Source organism: Ambystoma mexicanum, chromosome 9 (genome assembly GCF_040938575.1).
Source record: "Ambystoma mexicanum isolate Mex_15411 chromosome 9, UKY_AmexF1_1, whole genome shotgun sequence".
NCBI classification, from domain to species: Eukaryota; Metazoa; Chordata; class Amphibia; order Caudata; family Ambystomatidae; genus Ambystoma; species Ambystoma mexicanum.
In genome coordinates, this window is record NC_090931.1 from 656,875,615 (window position 1) to 656,894,176 (window position 18,562).

Below are 18,562 nucleotides of genomic sequence, written 5' to 3' on the forward strand. Positions count from 1 at the left end.
TAGAAATGAGAGTGCGCAGAGCCGTCACATAGGAATCAATGTTCTCGCCAGGACCTTGTGCCCTTGAGAAGAAATTATACCTTTCTAGCACAATGTTAGCTCTCTTGCCAAAGCGTGTCTCAAGCTTCTTAAGAGCAGTTTCAAATGCCAAAACCACTGCCTGCCCCCTCTCTCCATCTCCATCGCCAGAAGACAAGGCCAAAACATCCTGGCTGGAAGATGTCTGAAGACCCTCAAACCCTCCGTACCAAGGCAATTGAGCAGGGTCGCTTCCTTATCGTCATCAGACATTCTGGAACCACCTGATGCTCTCAGGTATACCTTGAAGGTGTCCACCCAAAGTTCCCACGCAATGGGGGGCTCCCCTGGATTGGGAAGAAAAGCTGGAGGTGGGCGAGCATTGCTGTGCTGCATGGTCAATGGAACCGACATAGCCACTGACTGATCTCAAGCGCAATGGAACAATTGGAATGTCTGCACGTGACCAGGTCCCGACTTACTTGGAGCACAAGGTGTTATAACTTACACCCTGTCCTAAACAGCAGACCCTTATAACGGATCACTTCACTCAAGACACCTCTCATGGAAGTCACAGACAGTCACAAGTAACTTCCTCCTCTTTGAACAGAAGTAGCCAACCGGGAATTGCAGTTCCTGCGACTTCCACACTCAAAGGGTTAACATTCCTCTCCTTGAAGTCGAGGTAGTGCAACCACGCCCACCGGGCTAGCTTCCTCAGGGAAAGGGCGGAGCCGAACAACGTAACACCCGTGGTTACTGCAGGCGCCCTTCCGCGCTATGAAGATCCGCAGGGCAGTGCCCCCACCCAGGGTCCACCTCTCACCTGCAGTGGTCCTTCGTCTGCGATTTACTAAGAGCTGCAGGGCAGCAGCTGCATACACCTCCTTGAGCCGCGCTCGACCTCGTCCGGGAGCGCGGCTCGAGCCGGATCCTTGACGGCGAAGAACAGCGGCTGCTCGGCCGAAGACAACAGCTGCACTCCCCGCAGTGTGCCGCGCTCGACCTCGTCCGGGAGCGCGGCTCGGCCGGGTCCTTGAAAGCGAAGGACTGCGGACGCTCAGCTGGAGTCAATCACGCCGAGAGCCGCGCTGGACCTCGTCCGGGAGCGCAGCTCGGGAGACCAGCTGAGGGCACCAGGTGATGATCCACGGCTTCGCAAGGCGCGTGGGTTGGGGTTGAAGAAACCCTCGTCGCCAGTGTAATAACGCAAGAGTATGGTAAGTTGAGTTATGCTTTATTCTTCAACCCGCACACCGTGACACCAGTCACCTCCCAGCCCCTTCCCTTCAAAGACCAACTGCCGCCACGAGCGTGGAACCCGGATAGATTCCACGCGCCTGGGACATAATACAAAGGCTCCCGGAAGCGCGAGCAACTACAACACATGCCCCCTCCAAATTTACCTCGCAGCAGCACGGCACTTAATAATTTATGCATCCTCGATGCACCCGTAAAGAAACACGCCTATCAGTGGTCTCCAAACGTGCGACTGTGCCCCCCCCCCTCCCTTCCCTAAGGAGACCCGATTAATGTCCTGGGTGTGGCATACATGCCAACCCTCCCGATTTAGGCGGGAGACTCCTGATTTTTGGGTGAAAAATATTGCTATTTTTCACGGTCTCCCGCCTAAAATAACTGTAGCCCCAATGCATTCCTATAGGAAAACATGTGTCTCCCGATTTAACCGTGAAAATCTAATGTTGGCATGTATGGTGTGGTGCCACACTGCCGAGACACAAGGGAGTAGTATGGTGACTGAGTGCTACCGTTTGATGTTAAAAAAGAGGCATGTGCAAAGATGAATAAGGGCGAAGTTACTGGCTGCATTGAACAGTTCTACAGTTCACTCGTTTTACAAGTTCGGCGCCTCACCAGTTACCACACTAATGTTATCACCGCCAGGCGCTCATCCGCAGTCCGCCTTTTATGTCTATGACAAGATCACCTGACAAGCCAGGATTTCTGGTCACGTGCTGCCCTCCCGGGCTCGGAGCGGCGGGTATGCAGGGGTGCAGCAGGACCCCCATGGGTGGGCGTGTTGTACTGTTGCAAGTCATCTTTAACTTGCTGTGCGGGAGCGGCGTCGATGGCAGGTAAAATGATCGAGCGACGGCGACCACTCAACTTCTTCTGAGACAGGACCATCCCTCTCTCCGCCTGAACCATTATGTGTGTTTAACATAGAGAGATACGTGGGCACTTGCCAATCGAGAAATCTTGTTCACCACAAATAAGTGCGAGTACTCTTTATTATTTAATTTTAAAAAGTACAGGAACTGCCGCTTTCCCCTCTTTCAGTACCCAATAGGTACCATAAAGAAAACAAACAGCAACGGGTGTAGCAATCATGGGTGCCAACCTGAGATTTTTATTTTGTACTTATTTATTCGTTTTTGTAAAGCGCGCAACTGCCCGTAGGCATCGAGGCGCTCCTTACCGAAAACTTAACCCTAATGTTACAATGGTTAGCACGATTTGCACCAATAAGTTGTAAAGTTGTAAACACTTTAAAATGGTTGGTTATAACATGGTAGTCTGTTGTAAAAAGCAGAAGTACAATGAAACCTACGTTTGGGGGATGGGAGGGGGGTTTGCTAACTGGTTATGGGCGGTGCCACTTTAAAAACGGGGTGGGGCAAACTTGGAGGCTCCGCCTCTCTGTTGTCCCCCAAGGGACGTCTGGCGTGGGACCCATATATCCTATCCCCTTTCCCCACCTGTCCCTCTCTTACCAACCACCTCCCACCCTCTAGCTGCCACAATCTGCTCCTGGATCTCTCTCTCACACACACACCCCAACACTCGCTCATGTACATGCACACTCAAACCCCATACATCATACACTCATTCTTACATACACACCCCTTTCACACATGCATGCATACATACATAATGAGCTAACATGCAACATCCTTTCACACTGCTCGTTTCAGAAAAGGCTTCCCTCTCCTCTCTGCCTTACAAAATGCAGGTGTGTACATTAATGTTTGCAAGGCAGTGCGGTGATGGAAGCCTTTCCTGAAACTAGCAACTTTAAAGTGTTGCTGCATTTGTGCAAATACATGTTTCTGCACGAACACAGTGACACTTTTTAAAGCCACTGATTTAAGGAAAGGCTTCTCTCACCTCTCTGAGTAACAAAACGCCCCATCCTTAGCTCAGATTTCAGGGGGTGGGGCTGAAGCCTTGCCAGCTCAATGGCGTTGCGCACCTGGTTGTAAGCTGTTAAAAGGAGCACAGCAGAATGCTTTGCTTGTCTTTCGGGAGACTAGTACAAACGAAGCATTCTGAATGTAAAACACAGTTTATTGAAATGACCACTATTGCATGCAATGTTCTTATGTTATGTTAGCGGTACTTGTATAGCGCACCGTCACCAACGGAATTGGTCCCCAGGCTCTCTGGCGGATCTGTAAAAAAGAAGGATCAGGGGAGGGTTAGTCGGGAGGAGGGGAGAAGGAGAGTGGGAGAAGTGGTGTGCTGTTGGCAGCTTCAGCTCGGTATATACCGAGTTCTGGGCTTTTGTGCTAGTATCGGATCGGATGAAGGCCTCGAGTGCTGTGGGTGAAGTTTATGTGTTGTTGATGCGGTGTTGTAAAGTGCATGCAGATTGCTGGGAGAGAGGTGGTTGTGTGGTTTTGTGTGGGTTTAAGTATGCAGAAGATTGAGGGTTGGGTTAGTGGGGTCTGTATCCTGGTTCAGGTACTTATCATTCCGTTAGAGTTGTATACCTGTGCGTTCGGATGTCGCTGGTTCCTCGTGGGCCGACTCGATTTGGTGGTGTTGCGCTGATCCAACTGTATCCTATTGAGTATAGTTTGGATTGGTGGGTGCATCTGAACGTAATCTTCAGGTATGGGACTGGGTGGGTGATATCTATTCTCGGGTGATCTAGTGTGACCTTGGTCAGTTAAGGCTTGGAGTGGTTCAGGGTCGGGGTCGGGCTGAAGAATCCTAGTGGATTCTTTCTTGGTGAGTGTGTGTATTCAGACATTCGTATCCTTCTGTCCTGACTGGTTCTTTGATTTTTGTGGGGTGAACATCCTTGGGACTGTTGTTTAGTTGTAGTTTTGTGTGGTGGGGCATTGTGCTTCCTGCTTTGCATTGGTGGACCATGTGTAGTGATGAAACATTCTGTTTCTCACCCATTACATTGGGCCCGTGATGCAGTGCTTCCTTTCCCTCGCTATCTTTGTCCTAAGGGCTGTTGGGGAAGGTCATAGTTCGGTCCTGGTCCCCTTGATGATTTGTTCTAGTCTTTCTGTCTTAGTTTGCCATGTTTACTGTCTTTGGTCGTATTGCGACTGTCTCCCGTTTGGTCCTTTAGTATGCCGTGGGATATTTACCTCAGCTTTTCCCATTGATTGATCGGTGCGTATCGCAGTCGATCTGCGTTCATTGATGTTTTTAGTTATGTCGGTGGCCCTGTGGCCAGTCTTTCTAGTTAGGACGTGAAGAGCCAGGTTTTGAGTAATTTCCTGAATAATAGGTGGTTTCTTGTGTTACGTATGTACTTTGGAAGGTCGTTCCAGGTTTTCGGGGCTTGGTGAGAGAAGGAGGATCCTCCAAGTTTTCTTTTGTTGTAGGGCTTCGGTTCCAGGCGGATGTCCATGCTTGATCTGAGCGTTCTTGTTGGTTGATGTAGGCGCAGTTTGTTTCTTAGGAACTCGGCGCCTTCGTTGTGTACTGCTCTGTGCGTAATGCACATTGTTTTGAATTTTATTTGTTGTTTTATTGGTAGCCAATGTAGTGTTTTCAGTGCTGATGCAGTGTGTTCTCTTCGGGGTAGTTTCAGAAGTAGTCTGGCTGCCGCATTTTGAATGCGTTGTAGTTTTTTTAGGAGTCGTTCAGGCATGTCTAGGGTATAGGCTATTGGCGTAGTCTACTTTGGACGTGACGAGGGCGATGATGGTGGTTGTTTTGTTGGCGAACGATAAGAATGGTAAGATTCTCTTTGCCGCTCGCAGGAGGAAGAAGCATTTCTTGAGGAGAGCATTTACTTGTGGCTCTAGCGTGAGATTATTGTCCATCAGAACCTCCAGGTTTTTTACAATCGCCGAGGGTGCTGGGGTAGTCCCGGGTTCCCTTGGCAAAGGGATGAATTGGTTTTCTCCTCCGTTTTTTGTGACGATCATTATTTCAGTTTTGCCTGGGTTGATTTTGAGGGAATTGGAGATCATCCAGAAGAATACATCGCAGAGGCAGTTTTCTAGCGTTGAGTTTCTTTCTGGGTTGTCTTGTATTTTGAAGATTATTTGTGTATCGTCAGCATAGTTGTAGCAGGTGAGGCCGTGGCTTTTGATGATACTGATAAGTAGATACAGGTAGATGTTGAATAGTAGCGGGGAGAAGGAAGATCCTTGTGGTACTCCACAGGTGGAATCTCTCGGGCTGGATTTAAAGAGTTTCATCCATACAGTTTCCGTTCTGTTAGGAAAGATTTGATCCATAGCGCGGTGTCGGTTATTCCAAGTGCTTCTAATCTCGTTATGAGGGTGTCGTGGTCGACTATAAACTCTTGGGTCGTTTTGTATATGTACGTTTCGAGCAGCTTGGCTGTATACGGGATGTTGGAGATAGGTCTGTAGTTGGAGAGGTCCTCTACGTCTCTCGCTGTATCTTTGAGTAGTGGCCTGATGTATGCCGTTTTGAAGGCTTGTGGCACTTTACCAGTTGCGCTGGAATGGTTGAGGATGTTCCTGTGATATTCCATGGGCGTGACCTATACAGCGGAAGAGAAGCCCATCAATGCAGTCCAAACATCATGCAATGCAATTTTGGGGACACAGAACCCCCGCCAAGGTTGGGAGAGAGGCCTATCAGTGCAATTGGAATATGATACAATACAGTTTGGGAGCAGGCCTGTATAGTGGGTGGGAGGCCCACCAATGCAATCTGAATATCGTACAATACAATTTGGAGTAGAACCCCTGATACATTTTGGAGACTTGTATATTGGGAGAGATGCCTATCAATGCAATCTGAATATCACACAATATAATATGTGGACGGGACCTCTGATAGATTTGGGAGACCTGTATAGTGGGAGAGAGGCCTATGAATACAATCGTAGTATCATACAATTAGATTTCGGAACGGAAACGCTCCTAAATTTGGGAGACCTGTATAGTGGGAGAGAGGCCTATCAATACAATCTGAATATCTTACAATACAATTTCGGAACAGAAACTCTGATACATTTTGGAACTGTTTTATATCGGTTTGTTAAGTGGCTAGGATTATAGGGTAGAATGGTTGATCTACTCCTAACCCAGGCCACTCCTACCTTACTGGTCCTTGTAGTTGATGGTTGACGGCTGGCACCTGGCTTCCATGTGGACTCCTGCCGGCACTTCCTGGAGTCGCCTCTGTTGGGGCCGCCCTTGGCCTTGGGGCTACCGGGGAGAGGGCTGCATTTGAAGACCAGTGAAGAAGGCTTCCCAGTGAAGGAAGCAGGGGGCTGGGGAGAGGGGCAGTGGTAAGCAAATATAGAAAATAAAGGCCCAGGGGGCTCCTTAACGGCTACACACACTCACCTGCCTCAGATGGTAAGAGGCGTGCGGCGAGGGCAGCGGGTCTCTAGACCTGGAAGCACCAGCGGTATCAGCCAATCAGGGGAGGTGGGAGGGTCGGGAGGCAGGAGGAATCGGGGAAATGGATGCAGAGGGGCTGGATGGAAGGGGACAACAACGGCGCTGCATGCGCAAAGGCTACCCTGCAAATATAGAAAAAGTTTGCAAGTATGTTTTCATGTACAGTTGATATCTGATAAATTCATTCATAATGGTGCCCATTTCCAAAAGGTGCAGCATATCGGAATGACAATTTCAAATCAACAAATGCTAACAACCCAAAATAGGGCAGTGACGTATGCCATGATGCAGGCCCTTTCAAGTCACAGTTGAGACAGCAATGAAATTCTGGTCTATACCAATGTTCTGTTATTTGATATAAAGCACACAACCACCTGCAAAGAATGGAAACTTGTGACACATGGAACCGGTCCTGAGTTTTACGTGCATAAATCTGAGTAAAACCTGCAACTCTCGGGTTTAAGAGCGCGAGGGTTAGGAGAAGTGACTACAAAGGAGTCGGAAACTGCAGGGCTTTCTGAAAATCTGTCAGGGCGGTGGGTGCCTATTTAAAAATTATGTTTTGGGGCCCTCTTGCCTACAACTGGGAAAAACAGTCCAAAGCACTTGTAGGGTGTTTTAAATTATAATGCAGTCAAAAGAATGCAGCAAGGGGATTAATAGCTGCAGATTCTCTTGGACGGGCATCAAGCGGGGAGCTGAAACAATAAGGGCCTGATTTACGAAAATGTTATAACATGGGGAAAGTTCCATTGAAAACTTTTTTGTAAATCAGGTCATGTATGTCAATTGAAAAGCTATTAACCATTCTTTGACAGTAGGGTGCTAATCTAGAGGAAATTGGAGTAAAAATGCAATACAGTGATAAGAAGGTTGCTGAATACTGCAAGAGGCTCGAGGGAGGTGATGGCCTGAAGTCACCAGCAAAGACAGCCTGTAACATTTGCACTGCAAAGCACACATTTTATTTCCTGAATTAAAGGAGCATGTTGCTTCCTCATAAGACTGCCAACATGGGGCAGCTTCTCAGGAGGCTTCCCGAGGCTCGTAGGCCATTTCATCTGAAAAGATGCAAATGCAATGACGCTGTCCCTGGGAGACTGACAAGGATCTCTGGCCGTCATTCGCGAGCGTGGGTGAACAACACAACCATTGCCATTTTCTCTGCCTCATTACAAGGAGGGCCTCAGAGAGGCGTTTCGTTTCACAGGGCCTGTGTTTCTGCTGCACCAGTTGGAGGGTGGTCAATCCCTTCCTGGATCCTTGCGGCCTCTACAGAGGTGCAGATTATTTTTCAGTTTTATACCTTTTGTTTCTCTCGGGGGTTGTCTGTGTGTAAATGCTTCTGTTTCCCTGATGAGCGGACCAGGCCTAGCAGTTTCGGGCTGGGCTGCTCCCATTGGTGGCAGCACCGGACTGATTTGCATATGGCAGGACCCCTTTTGCAATGGCGCAGATGGGCTAAAAAACTGTTGCGTGGAAGGTTGCTCAAAGCAGTGCCAGTGGTTCAGATGTTTGTTTATTTGTTTGTTTATTTGTAATGCACACCAGACCCGGAGGTATCGGGGCGCAGAGGAGCAGTAAGATACATGATTACTTTCAGCTTAACGTTACTCAGTTACATAGTCGTAGAACAACATTTACAGATCAATCAATGCAGTCACTGGACTGTGTGACAGGTATATACATACAATGTGAATAATCAGTAAAACAATTACATAATTTATAAGGTTGAGGCTCAGCATAAAAGGCTTTGTAGTATCTATTTTCAAAGCACTTTAGTGGATAGTGGAGAGGGGAATGGACTCACTAGAGTGAGTCAGTGGTCTTTTTCTCTAAGCCATTTTATGATGTTATGTCTGAAGTTCAGAAAGGTTTGGTCTGCCCTCAGGAAGGGGAGGAGGGAGTTCCATAACTTCTCTGCTTTGACTGGGAAGCGGGTCCCTCCGGCTTTGGTCAATTTGAACCTACATACAACTAGAAAGTTTGTGTTTGCAGTCCTGGTGGGACAAATGGAAGTTTTTCTGTTTCTCTCCATAAGGTAACGAGGTGCAACGTTGTTAAGGCACTTGTGTGTTAACGAGGCAGTTTTAACCAGAATTTTATCACGGATGTATTCAAAACCTCCAACCCATCACTTTTTGGGTTATGATAAGGCATAGTACCTGCACTACGAAGGCCACTTTGCATATGTACAGAATTACTTTAAACTTCCCTTCTGACTCCTCTTTCCAGTATCCCTCCATCCTCCCACCGCCTACCCTGTACCAACTCTCCCTCCTTCTTTTCCCATTTCACTCCCTCTCTCGTCCCTCAAATGCTTAATTTTGTTTTCTTTTACTCCTTTTCATCTTGCCAATTCATAACCCCTCAGTCTCCATCAGGGGCGCAACAAAACCTACATTTTTTGGGGGGGCTAACTGGTGATGGGAGGGACCACTTCAAAAACTCAGTGGGGCTAACTTGGAGGCTCCACCCCCTCTGTTCTACCCCCCCAAGGGCCGTCTGGTGTGGGGACCAAATATCAAATGGTACATTTTAAAGCACAATAGGCCAGTAATAATTAAAATATTATTAGATTTAAAGACAAGATACATATTTAGTTGCTTGGATAATTTTTATATACAACGGACAGCGACTTTTGTAAAATGTTCTTGAGGAAAAATAAAAGTAGATTGCACACCATAACACTATATAAGGTCATGCCACAGTAATAAATGACTAGACTGGCTGCACCAAAATGCCAAAGAAGCCAAGTAATAACCGATGCCATGCCTACTTTATTATGGATGCCCATTACAAAAAAAGTAAAACAAAGTATAAGTGACCAGACTGACTGTACCAACATGCTATTCTAGCCACATAACACATATGACCTAGAAAAAGCAAGTGCGAACATAAGCCCCCTTCCCTTGGTTGTGAAAGTACACATAATGTGGTTATATGTTGGCTCGCATCCGTGGGGAGGGGGCTGATGTGAGCATTTGATTTTGCTGAGGAAGATGGACCGTGAAAGTCTTGAAAGTAGCAGCTTTAAAGATTTACTTTGTCTGCTCAAGTACATTTGTCTGCATCTGCACAAACACAGTAACACTTTAATGCCGCCAGTTTCAGCAAATGCTTCCCTCCTCACCTTTCTGTCAGTAGCACGTGCGCTCAAACATCTGCCTCTTCCAGCGGTGCGCCAAGGCTAACATTTTGGTTCTATAACCTCATTTTAAAGGTCTCAAGAGAAAAAGGCTGATTTACAGTGCCCGATTTTCTTTTGATCGTAAAAACCACATTGTAAAGGTCTTTTCCCCTTTAGATCTTTTAACCTTTGTTGGTTTAAAAAAATATATTAGGGGGGGGGTTTACCACCCAAACCCCTCCTTGCAGGATTTCAGCCCCAGCCCCTCCCCCAAACCAAAACACATACATACACACAACACCCACACAATTATGCGTTTTCCTGGTCCTGCCCTTCCGGATCCCGACATGCCCGTCAGCCCCTGTGTGCACTTATGTGCAGCAGGGGCTTGTGACAGTTCCGTTTAGAAAGACTGCCCCGTGCGGTTAAGGAGCGGTAGTTCTAAATTGATCTTTTAGTGAACAGATTTTTAAAAAACTTAGAACGAAAATTTCAGGGGGAGTTAACTCTTCAAATGTTGAGAGAGGTGCCAACTTCCGAGAATGTGGCAAACTTAATTGTGTGGGGTGCTCCTAACTGCTTTACACATTCCAATGAGACTATTCTGGTGAAGCTTCAGTGTTCAAAGAAGTTAACTCTCTCCTCTAGGTCTGAAAGCACCCACTTTAGGACTGCTTTGAGAATGAGCTGGCCCCTGTCCCCCCTATGCTTCCAATTACTCCCCTGGCATGCAAGTTTAACTCCACATTACGATTTGAATTGCCTACACATGTATGCATGTGAATTCAGGTGCCCACAGTGAAAAGCTTTACATTGGTAAGTGCAGGGCCTTAGTTAACAGTGAAGCCCAGGCACAGTTTGTCATCTGTTAAAGTGAGTGAGTAAAACCAACTAATGGTGCGCTCTAGTCCTGGCAGGTATTTAGGCGTGCAGCGCAACTGGAACCTTGAGGTTCTACTCTCAACCCCAAAAAAGTATTGAGCAATGGCAGGTGGGTTCTAGTTGTTCGCGCTAGCCTTGTTGAAATTTATGATTACATGAATCATATATTTGATCAACACAAAGATTGTTTTATTGTTGTACACTTGATGAAACACTTCAGACAGCACGTGTTTCGACACTGGGTCTTCGTCAAGGCAATGCTGGCGTCTTAGAATGACCCTAATGGTCACAGATAGTGTTCAGGTTCTACCGGTAATTAGTTGGTGAGTAAAACGCGGTCCCGATTAGGAAGCACTTCATCTTTTCAATTTTCGCAGATGGACAGTATTTCTCAGTAACAGTGACTGGTTTCTATTATACGTTCCTAATGGGATAGGGGTTTCTTGTGAGGAATCCTCCATCGCGTTTGCCATCTGTTGTCCGGCCATGGCTCTGTAGGTAACATGGTCGAATCAACATAGCCCAACATTTCCAGGGGCGGGGGGGCAGGGGGGTTATAGAGCCCGATCATCTCAATGGTGTTGCGCCACTGGTCTCAATACCTCATCTCCATCGCTCGTTCTCTCTGCCTCCACACATTAATCCCTGATGCATCCATCATTCTTTCTTCTTCGCTCACCCCTTCCCAAGTCCAGTTACCCATACTTGCACTCTCTCTCACCACACCATCCATCTTACACTCTGCATTTCTAGCTTTAGCACTCTCCCTCCCTTCTTCTTTCTCTCGGTGTCTTTACCTACATTCGACCTATTTCCTTCCTTCTCCTGCTCCCCATATTTCCCTCTCTTCCATTCCTCTGTGCCAGGCAGCTGGACCGTCTGGTTGCGCATATCGTTCGCACGGCAGGTGCGTTAACATGCATCACTGGCCTCTGGGAGAGAGTGGAGCTCTTTTACCTCTTAAGAGAAAAAAAGAGAGAGAGAGAGAGAGAGAGAGAGAGAGAGAGAGAGAGGTGAGGTGAGGTGGAGACAGCAGCAAAATCATGGGGGCGGTGGGAGGCAAATGAAAGAGGCAAAGAAAAGGGGACGGTTGACTGGTGAGATGCAAGTTAATGTTAAAGGTCATTTGTACCGCGCACTATCACCACCGGAGTGGTCCCTGGCGCTCTGGCGGCTCTGAAAGAGGGGGGGGGGTGGTGGGTTAGTGGGTGGAGGCTGGAAAAGTGCAAGATTGCAGTGATGTGCTGTTGGCAGCCTCAGCCCGGTGGTTCCGTCGGCTGGGCCTGGGGTGTATGCGGCCGGTAGTCGTTGTGTGCTGATGTGCGAGTCTATGTTTTTTTGTTTTGTTGTTGCAGTGTAGTGAAGTTCGTGCGGTTTGCTGCGCTAGATGTTTGTGGTTGTGTTTGGTTTGGAGTTTGAGAGGTGTATGCAGAGAAGGAAATAGTTAATGATATTCGTTAGTCATCTCTATCCTGGACTGAAACCGGTTGGGCTCGTGTAATCTTACCCGACGGGATGCTTGTACACCCTGAGCCTCAGGAGGTACGTGCCTGATTTTCCATTCAAGGCCGTTTGAGGATCTATCTGTCCCCTCCGCCCGCTCCCTTAATAACCTTGCATGCTCCTCCCCCCCTCCACATGACTAGCGCCGCTGCTATTGTCCATACACCCGGTTGTGTGGTGATTGGTGGTATCTTGTCTGTTCCACAGCCTCGTGGGACCTAGTTGTGGCTGTGAGGGTGGTGGGGGATGGTAAGGGTTGGCTGGAGTAGTTGTATCCGTTCCTCTGGGTCTCGCGGGTGGACCCCTGTGTCCAGCGTCAGCCCTGCTGGTGCCCAGGGTACTTCTGTCGGTTCTAGCGGTTTGTCACTGTCCTTTTTTGATGATTCGTTTGTCTTATTGTTGTTTCGGTTTTAGTCTCCGGTGTTGAAGAGGTAGGTTTTTAGTAATTTTCTGAATTTAAGGTGGTCTTTGGTGTTCCTTATCAATTTTGGGATGTTGTTCCAGGTTTTCGCGGCTAAGTGGTAGAAAGCGGTGCCTCCGAGTTTCTTCTTGATGTAAGGTTTTTGTTCCAGTCGGATTTCGTTGGTTGACCTGAGTGGTCTCGTTGGCTTGTAGATTATTTTTTTTTGTAGGAATTCGGCTCCTTGTCCGCTGATTGCCCTGTGCGTTATGCACATTGTTTTGAAGATGATACGCTGTTTTACTGGGAGCCAGTGTAGTGTTTTTAGGGCCGGGGTGATGTGGTCTCTTCTGGATAGTTTGAGGAGTAGTCTGGCTGCAGTGTTTTGGATCCGTTGTAGCTTCTTCAGTAGGTATTCCGGTATACCGAGGTAGAGGCTGTTTGCATAGTCGATACTTGACATGATGAGGCCGACGATGGTGAGTGTTTTGTGTGTGAAGGAGAGGAAAGGTAGTATTTTTTTTGCCGTGTGAAGGAGGAAGAAGCATTTCTTGACTGTTGTGTTTATTTGCGGTTCTAAGGTTAGGGTGTTGTCCATCAGGACTCCCAGATTTTTTACTACCTTAGATGGTGATGGTATAGATCCCATTTCCGTTGGCCACGGGATGGCGGTTTCCTTCTCTTGGTCTTTGGATATGATCATGATTTCTGTTTTTCCTGGGTTGATTTTCAGGTTGTTGGCATTCATCCAGTTGAAGACTTCTTTTAGACAGTCGGTTAGGTTTGAATGATCGGCTTGGGTGTCTTCGATCTTGTAGATGATTTGAGTGTCGTCTGCATAGTTGTAGCATTTGATGTTGCGTTTCTTGAAGATTCTGATTACAGGGGTTTGGTAGATGTTGAAGTACAATGGAGATAGTGAGGATCCTTGTGGTACTCCACAGTCGGTGACTCGTGGGGTGGATTTGAAGGGTTTCATCCAGACGGTTTCAGTTCTGTCTGCTAGGAATGATTTAGTCCAGCGTAGTGCTGTGTCTGTTATGCCTATGTCTTCTAGTCTTTTGGTTAGGGTGTCATGGCTAACTGTGTCGAAGGCTGCTGAGAGGTCGAGCAGGATAAGGGCAGATGTTGTGTTGGAGTCTGCGTTTGTTTTTAGGTCATCCCAGATGGATAGTAGTGCTGTTTCTGTACCTCTTGTGGGTCTGAAGCCGACTTGAGCTTGGTCTAGCAGGTGGTGTTCTTCAACGTATTCTTGGGTTAGTTTGTATACGTAGGTTTCGAGGAGTTTGGCTGGGTAGGGGATGTTGGAGATTGGTCTGTAGTTGGAGAGGTCATCTACGTCCCTGCTTGTGTTTTTCAGAAGTGGTTTGATGTAAGCCGATTTGAAGATCCTTGGTACTGTCCCTGTTGCCAGTGATAGATTTAGAAGGTTTCTGAAGTATTCTGCTGGTGTTCCTTGTCCGAGGATTGATTTGTAGATGTCTGGGGGGCAGGGATCCATCGGTGAGCCCGCTTTCTTGCTGTGTTTTATTAGCATTGCGAATGTCTCTGCTGATATTTGAGGGTAGTTATTGAGTTTGTGCTGCGGTTCTGATTTGGGTTTGTTTGGTTGTAAGTCGCTGCTGGTTGGTCTCTGTTGGATGGTTTGTCGGATGTCATTGATCTTCTTTTTGAAGTGGTCTGCAAGGTTGTTGCATAGTTTCTCCGAGGGGGTTGGGGTGTTGTCACAGCCTGGTGGGTTTCTCATTTCTTTAATGATACGGAACATTTCTTTTTGTGTGTTGGTGGCATTTGTGATTCTGTCATCATAATGCTTTCTCTTTGCCTTTTGAATTTCCTTCTTGTATGCGCGAATGTGCTTCTGGAACTTTGTTTTTTTGTCTGGATTGTAATCTTTCCTCCATTCAGTTTCCATCTTTTTGTTTTCCTTTTTCATGGTGCTTAGTAGTGGGCTAAACCATTTTGCCATTGCTCTTTTTTTTGATGGTGTGAATGGTTTTTCTGGGGCCATCTTGTCGATTGTATCTGCAATCCATTTGTGTAGTATCTCCGCTTTCCCGTCTAGGTCAGCTAGGTCTAGTTCTGTTGTTGAGGGCTTGGTTAACTCCAGTTGTTCGAATAGGTTGCCTTTTTTGACGTCTTTCCAGTTTCTTTTTGTGGTGGCTGTGAGTTTGGGAGGTTGGATGTAGACTTGAGTAGGCAGAGTGATTACGAATGGGATGATGAGATGGTCACTCCACAGTATTTGTATCGGCGGTGCCATGGTGATGAGTTTTTCCTCTGCGAATATTGCGTCCAAGGTGTGTCCTGCCGAGTGAGTTGCCCCTTTTACTAGTTGTCGTAGTTTCATGGTGGCGAGTTGTTCAATCAGTGAGTTTTGGGAGTTGGCATGACTGTCTTCGAACCAGATGTTGAAATCCCCCAGTATGATTAGGTGTTCGTGGTTGATGGCTATGTTGGTTATGGCTTCTATGAAGTTGTCGACGAAGGATGCATCATAAATTGGGGGTCTGTACACCAGGATGAATGTTATGTTGGTTTTTGGGCTAGTTGTTAGGTGTATGACCATGGACTCGCAGTTGGGGATGTTGAGTGGTTCGTCTGTTCTTATTGTTAGCTGCTCTTTAAATGCTATTGCGATGCCTCCTCCTTTTCTGTTTTTCCTGTTTATTTGAAGGCATTTAAAGTTTGCTGGGAGGCAGCTTTGGAGTGTGATTTTGTAGTTGTCGTCCAGCCAAGTTTCTGTGATGAAGAGGATGTCGATGCCGTTGTCGTCGAGTAGGTCGAGGATCTCTGTAGAGTGTTTTGACATGGATCTTGCATTTATTAGATTGCAGTGGAGTTTAGAGGTGTAGCTTGGTTTGCCTTTTTTTGTTAGGGTCGTTTTCTGATCTTGTTCAGGAGCAGGTTTCGGGTTGTCAGCGTTCTCAAGTAGTACTTCTAGGTTTAGCCTAGGGTTTTTGTTTTCATCTGGTTCCTCTTCCAGGGGACATGGTTGTGGGTTGGGGGTTCTTCTTGCTTTGGTGATGTATGGTGTTATCGCTTCAGTTGTGCGCATGTTGTATCTGGTGGAGTTTGTCATTCTTCGTGATGTTGGTAGGTTGTTCAGTGTAGTTGGTTTTGGCGTCGCGCTGTTTTGATCTGGTGAGTAGGTCTCAGGAAAGAAAGAATGGAAATAAAGTGAGATGCAAAATGTTAAAGCTAGAAATAGTGAAAGAGTGAAAAAAGAAAAAAATAGCAAAAAGAACAATGAGCATGGTGTGTCCACTGTCCTCACGATCAACGGCTGAGGTAATGAATAAGCAGCGTTCCTACTTTGAAGTGAGCAGCACTTGATAAATTTGTAAAATGCCTGCTAATACTTAAACCTGCCTGCACCCATCAGGTGATAAACAAGAAGCCCTGCCGCCCAGCGCCGTTTTGTAAGCTTTTGAATAGTTTCATGGCACTGCAATGACATTATTTAAACGCTTTTGAAAACAAACCGTTCACAACGGCGGCAAAAAGACACTCCTGTTTCTGTTATTCAAGCAGTGCAGGGCGCAGGTGCCCCCGTGTACTGTGCGCCTACGGTCTAGCAACCACAGCAAGCGAGAATTGTCCATGCAGGGCATGAGTTATTAAAGATCTTTTTTTTCTTTGCATTCTGGTACTTGTCCTTCCTTTGCAAACAAGCAGGCTGCTTCGAGAATGCCATGGCACTGGGCACTCTGCCAATTATTTGTGTGCTGATTCTGGGGATTTTGCCTGACATCACTCTTGATTTATCTTCGCGATATAGTCTATGCACGTTCTCTACCTTTCCTTTAAGTACGTCCCTTTCTGAAGTTGGTGTTCCTGTAAAAGGTAGCAACAGGCAGAAATACTGAGGAATCTGATTAAGACCCCTGTGGAAGACCCACGAAAAGAAAAACTGTGTGGTGGGAAACTTAAGATAAGGGATGTTTTCACTTAGTTTGACTGTTGAATTCTGAAAATGTTATTTAAGTCATTGGTTCACTGTATTCTTAAGCTTCTCCTTCTTTTTTCCTTGTTTTTTATGTATTTTGATTTTATGTTTTGTGGTTTTAATGTGGAAATGTTTTACTATGCGTTGTAATGGTTTACTTTGTGTAAACCAGATACAATAAAGAAAAAAAGGACAGCCATTCCAAACCGATTTTATTCACCATTGCGGCCGTCAGCAAAATAGGAAGCCCGTGTTACAGAACGACTGCACATAACCGATCACCACGGAAGTGAGGTAACTGTCAGTGTGGGGCCTTAAGATAATGTACTGCCACTCAGAAAATACTCTGTGACGGCCTGTCGTGCTCAAGCTGAAGCATTCTGGTGGCTGTGCCAGTGACGACGAACAAAACCAAAGGAAAACTGAGGAGGCACCCCGATAACCCAGGCGGTGTCCTCCTCGTGTCCCCTCCCTCCCTCCCCCGGGACGAAGGGGAGGCGCCGACAGAAAGCACGGCAGAAATCAGGAAAGCCCGCAAAGGGCTACAAAAGAAAGGGGCGGCGCTAACCCCTTTATAGCAGGTGGGCTCCTAACTGCAGGCAGCTTCCATCCAGCCTTGGCAGAAGGACGCCCGACCGCAGGACCACAAAGAGGATTGCGTTTTCGTTTCGAGGAGCTCGTGGAGAAGAAGTCACCGAGGGGAAGTCTTCGTTGCCGCCGTAGGACCAGCAGCTAGCGGATTATCAGGGGAGCTGCAGCAGCGGTAACAGAGGATCGAGTGGCCGGGCTCCAGCAAGAAGGAGAGGAGAAGCGGCGCAGGAACAGCAGAAGGACCCGCGGAAGGACAGATCGGCAGGCGGCAGTGCGGAAGCCCCAAGGGACCGGCATTGCAGTGGGCGGTGCCGCGATCAGCTGAATGAGGAAGCCGCGGAGCAGCCACTGCAGAGCTGCAGAGCACACGGCCAGACCGAGGGACGCACTGGTAAGACAGCCTCAGGAAGGAGTGTGCAAGGAGCAGGCCAGCGGAGAGAACGAGGCGGCCACAACAGACCCAGCCCCCAAAGGGTGAAAAGCGGGGAGAAGCAGGCAACCCCGGGCTAGAGGCAGGGCTAAGAGCTCGCAGGCCCCCCTCCCCCCTGGTGTAGGACAGAGGACCCGAGCGGCCACCCCATTCCTCCGCACCAAGGCTGAACGCAGAGCGGGCAGAAACATACTCCTGAGCCCGCAGACAATCAAACAGTAGCACGAAGAAGTGCAGAAGCGGGGAACAGCATGGCGGACCGCCACACACAGCCAGGCGCAAGGCTGAAAGGACACGAGCAACAAGCAGGAGCAAACGGGGGACACTACACAGCAAGGGAAGGAAACGGGACTTCAAGAAGCCAAGTTCTGCTTTATTTGTGTAAACACCTTTAATTTTTCACCATGGACTTGGAGGCATTTATGGAAATGGCCAAGTTGGCGGCGGCCAAGCATGGCCCCAATTGGATGGACGCCTTGATTCCCTAACCCAGGGAAGAGCAGGCTGGGCCCAGTCAGAGGCCCAATTCCCCCCTGATGTTCCCGGACACTGAGGAACAACAAGACCATGAGGGGGAAAAAGGTGAAGGGGAGCTGAGCGAGGAGGAAGAAGAACCGGCAGCAAAGAGAAAAAGAACTATGACGGAGAAAGGCAAGGCGAACATGGAGCAGTCCAAGAATGGCAGGAAGCCCAGGGCCACGGGGCCAAGGGGAAGGCACAGGAGGTTGTAGCCGTACCGGCACCTACACCTGTGGAGTAACCAGGGTCCACCCAGCACGCCTGCAACCAGACGGGTGGCCGTGACTGAAGACGGGCCTACATCCTTGGAGGCAGTGAAAGGTATGATAATGCAATGTATGCAGGCATGGGGCAATGGGCAATTGAGTGGGAATGTGAATGCTTTTAACCAAATTGCAAGTGGGGCGGCGGTAGTACAGCAGAGAGGGGTGGCTCTGGGTCCAGGGGGGCCAGGGGCAGGGGGCTACCAGGCAGGTAATGCACAAAGCATCGGGGTGTCTGGGGGGGTAAGCCAATGGGCAGATACCTATCCCAGCACTGCATT

General features: G+C 47.9%; 1 protein-coding gene across 2 annotated transcripts in view; it reads left to right on the forward strand.

Moving 5' to 3' along the window:
* The first annotated feature begins 1,957 nt into the window (after nucleotides 1–1,957).
* NAGPA (N-acetylglucosamine-1-phosphodiester alpha-N-acetylglucosaminidase) overlaps nucleotides 1,958–18,562 on the forward strand; it is a 330,108-nt gene continuing 313,503 nt past the window's right edge. The window contains exon 1 of one of the 2 annotated variants that reach the window (XM_069615430.1): nucleotides 1,958–2,114. In XM_069615430.1, coding sequence (XP_069471531.1) covers nucleotides 2,023–2,114 — 92 coding nt within the window. In that variant the 5' untranslated portion in view covers nucleotides 1,958–2,022. The remainder of the gene's footprint in view (nucleotides 2,115–18,562) is intronic. The other variant, XM_069615431.1, reaches the window with a different exon arrangement.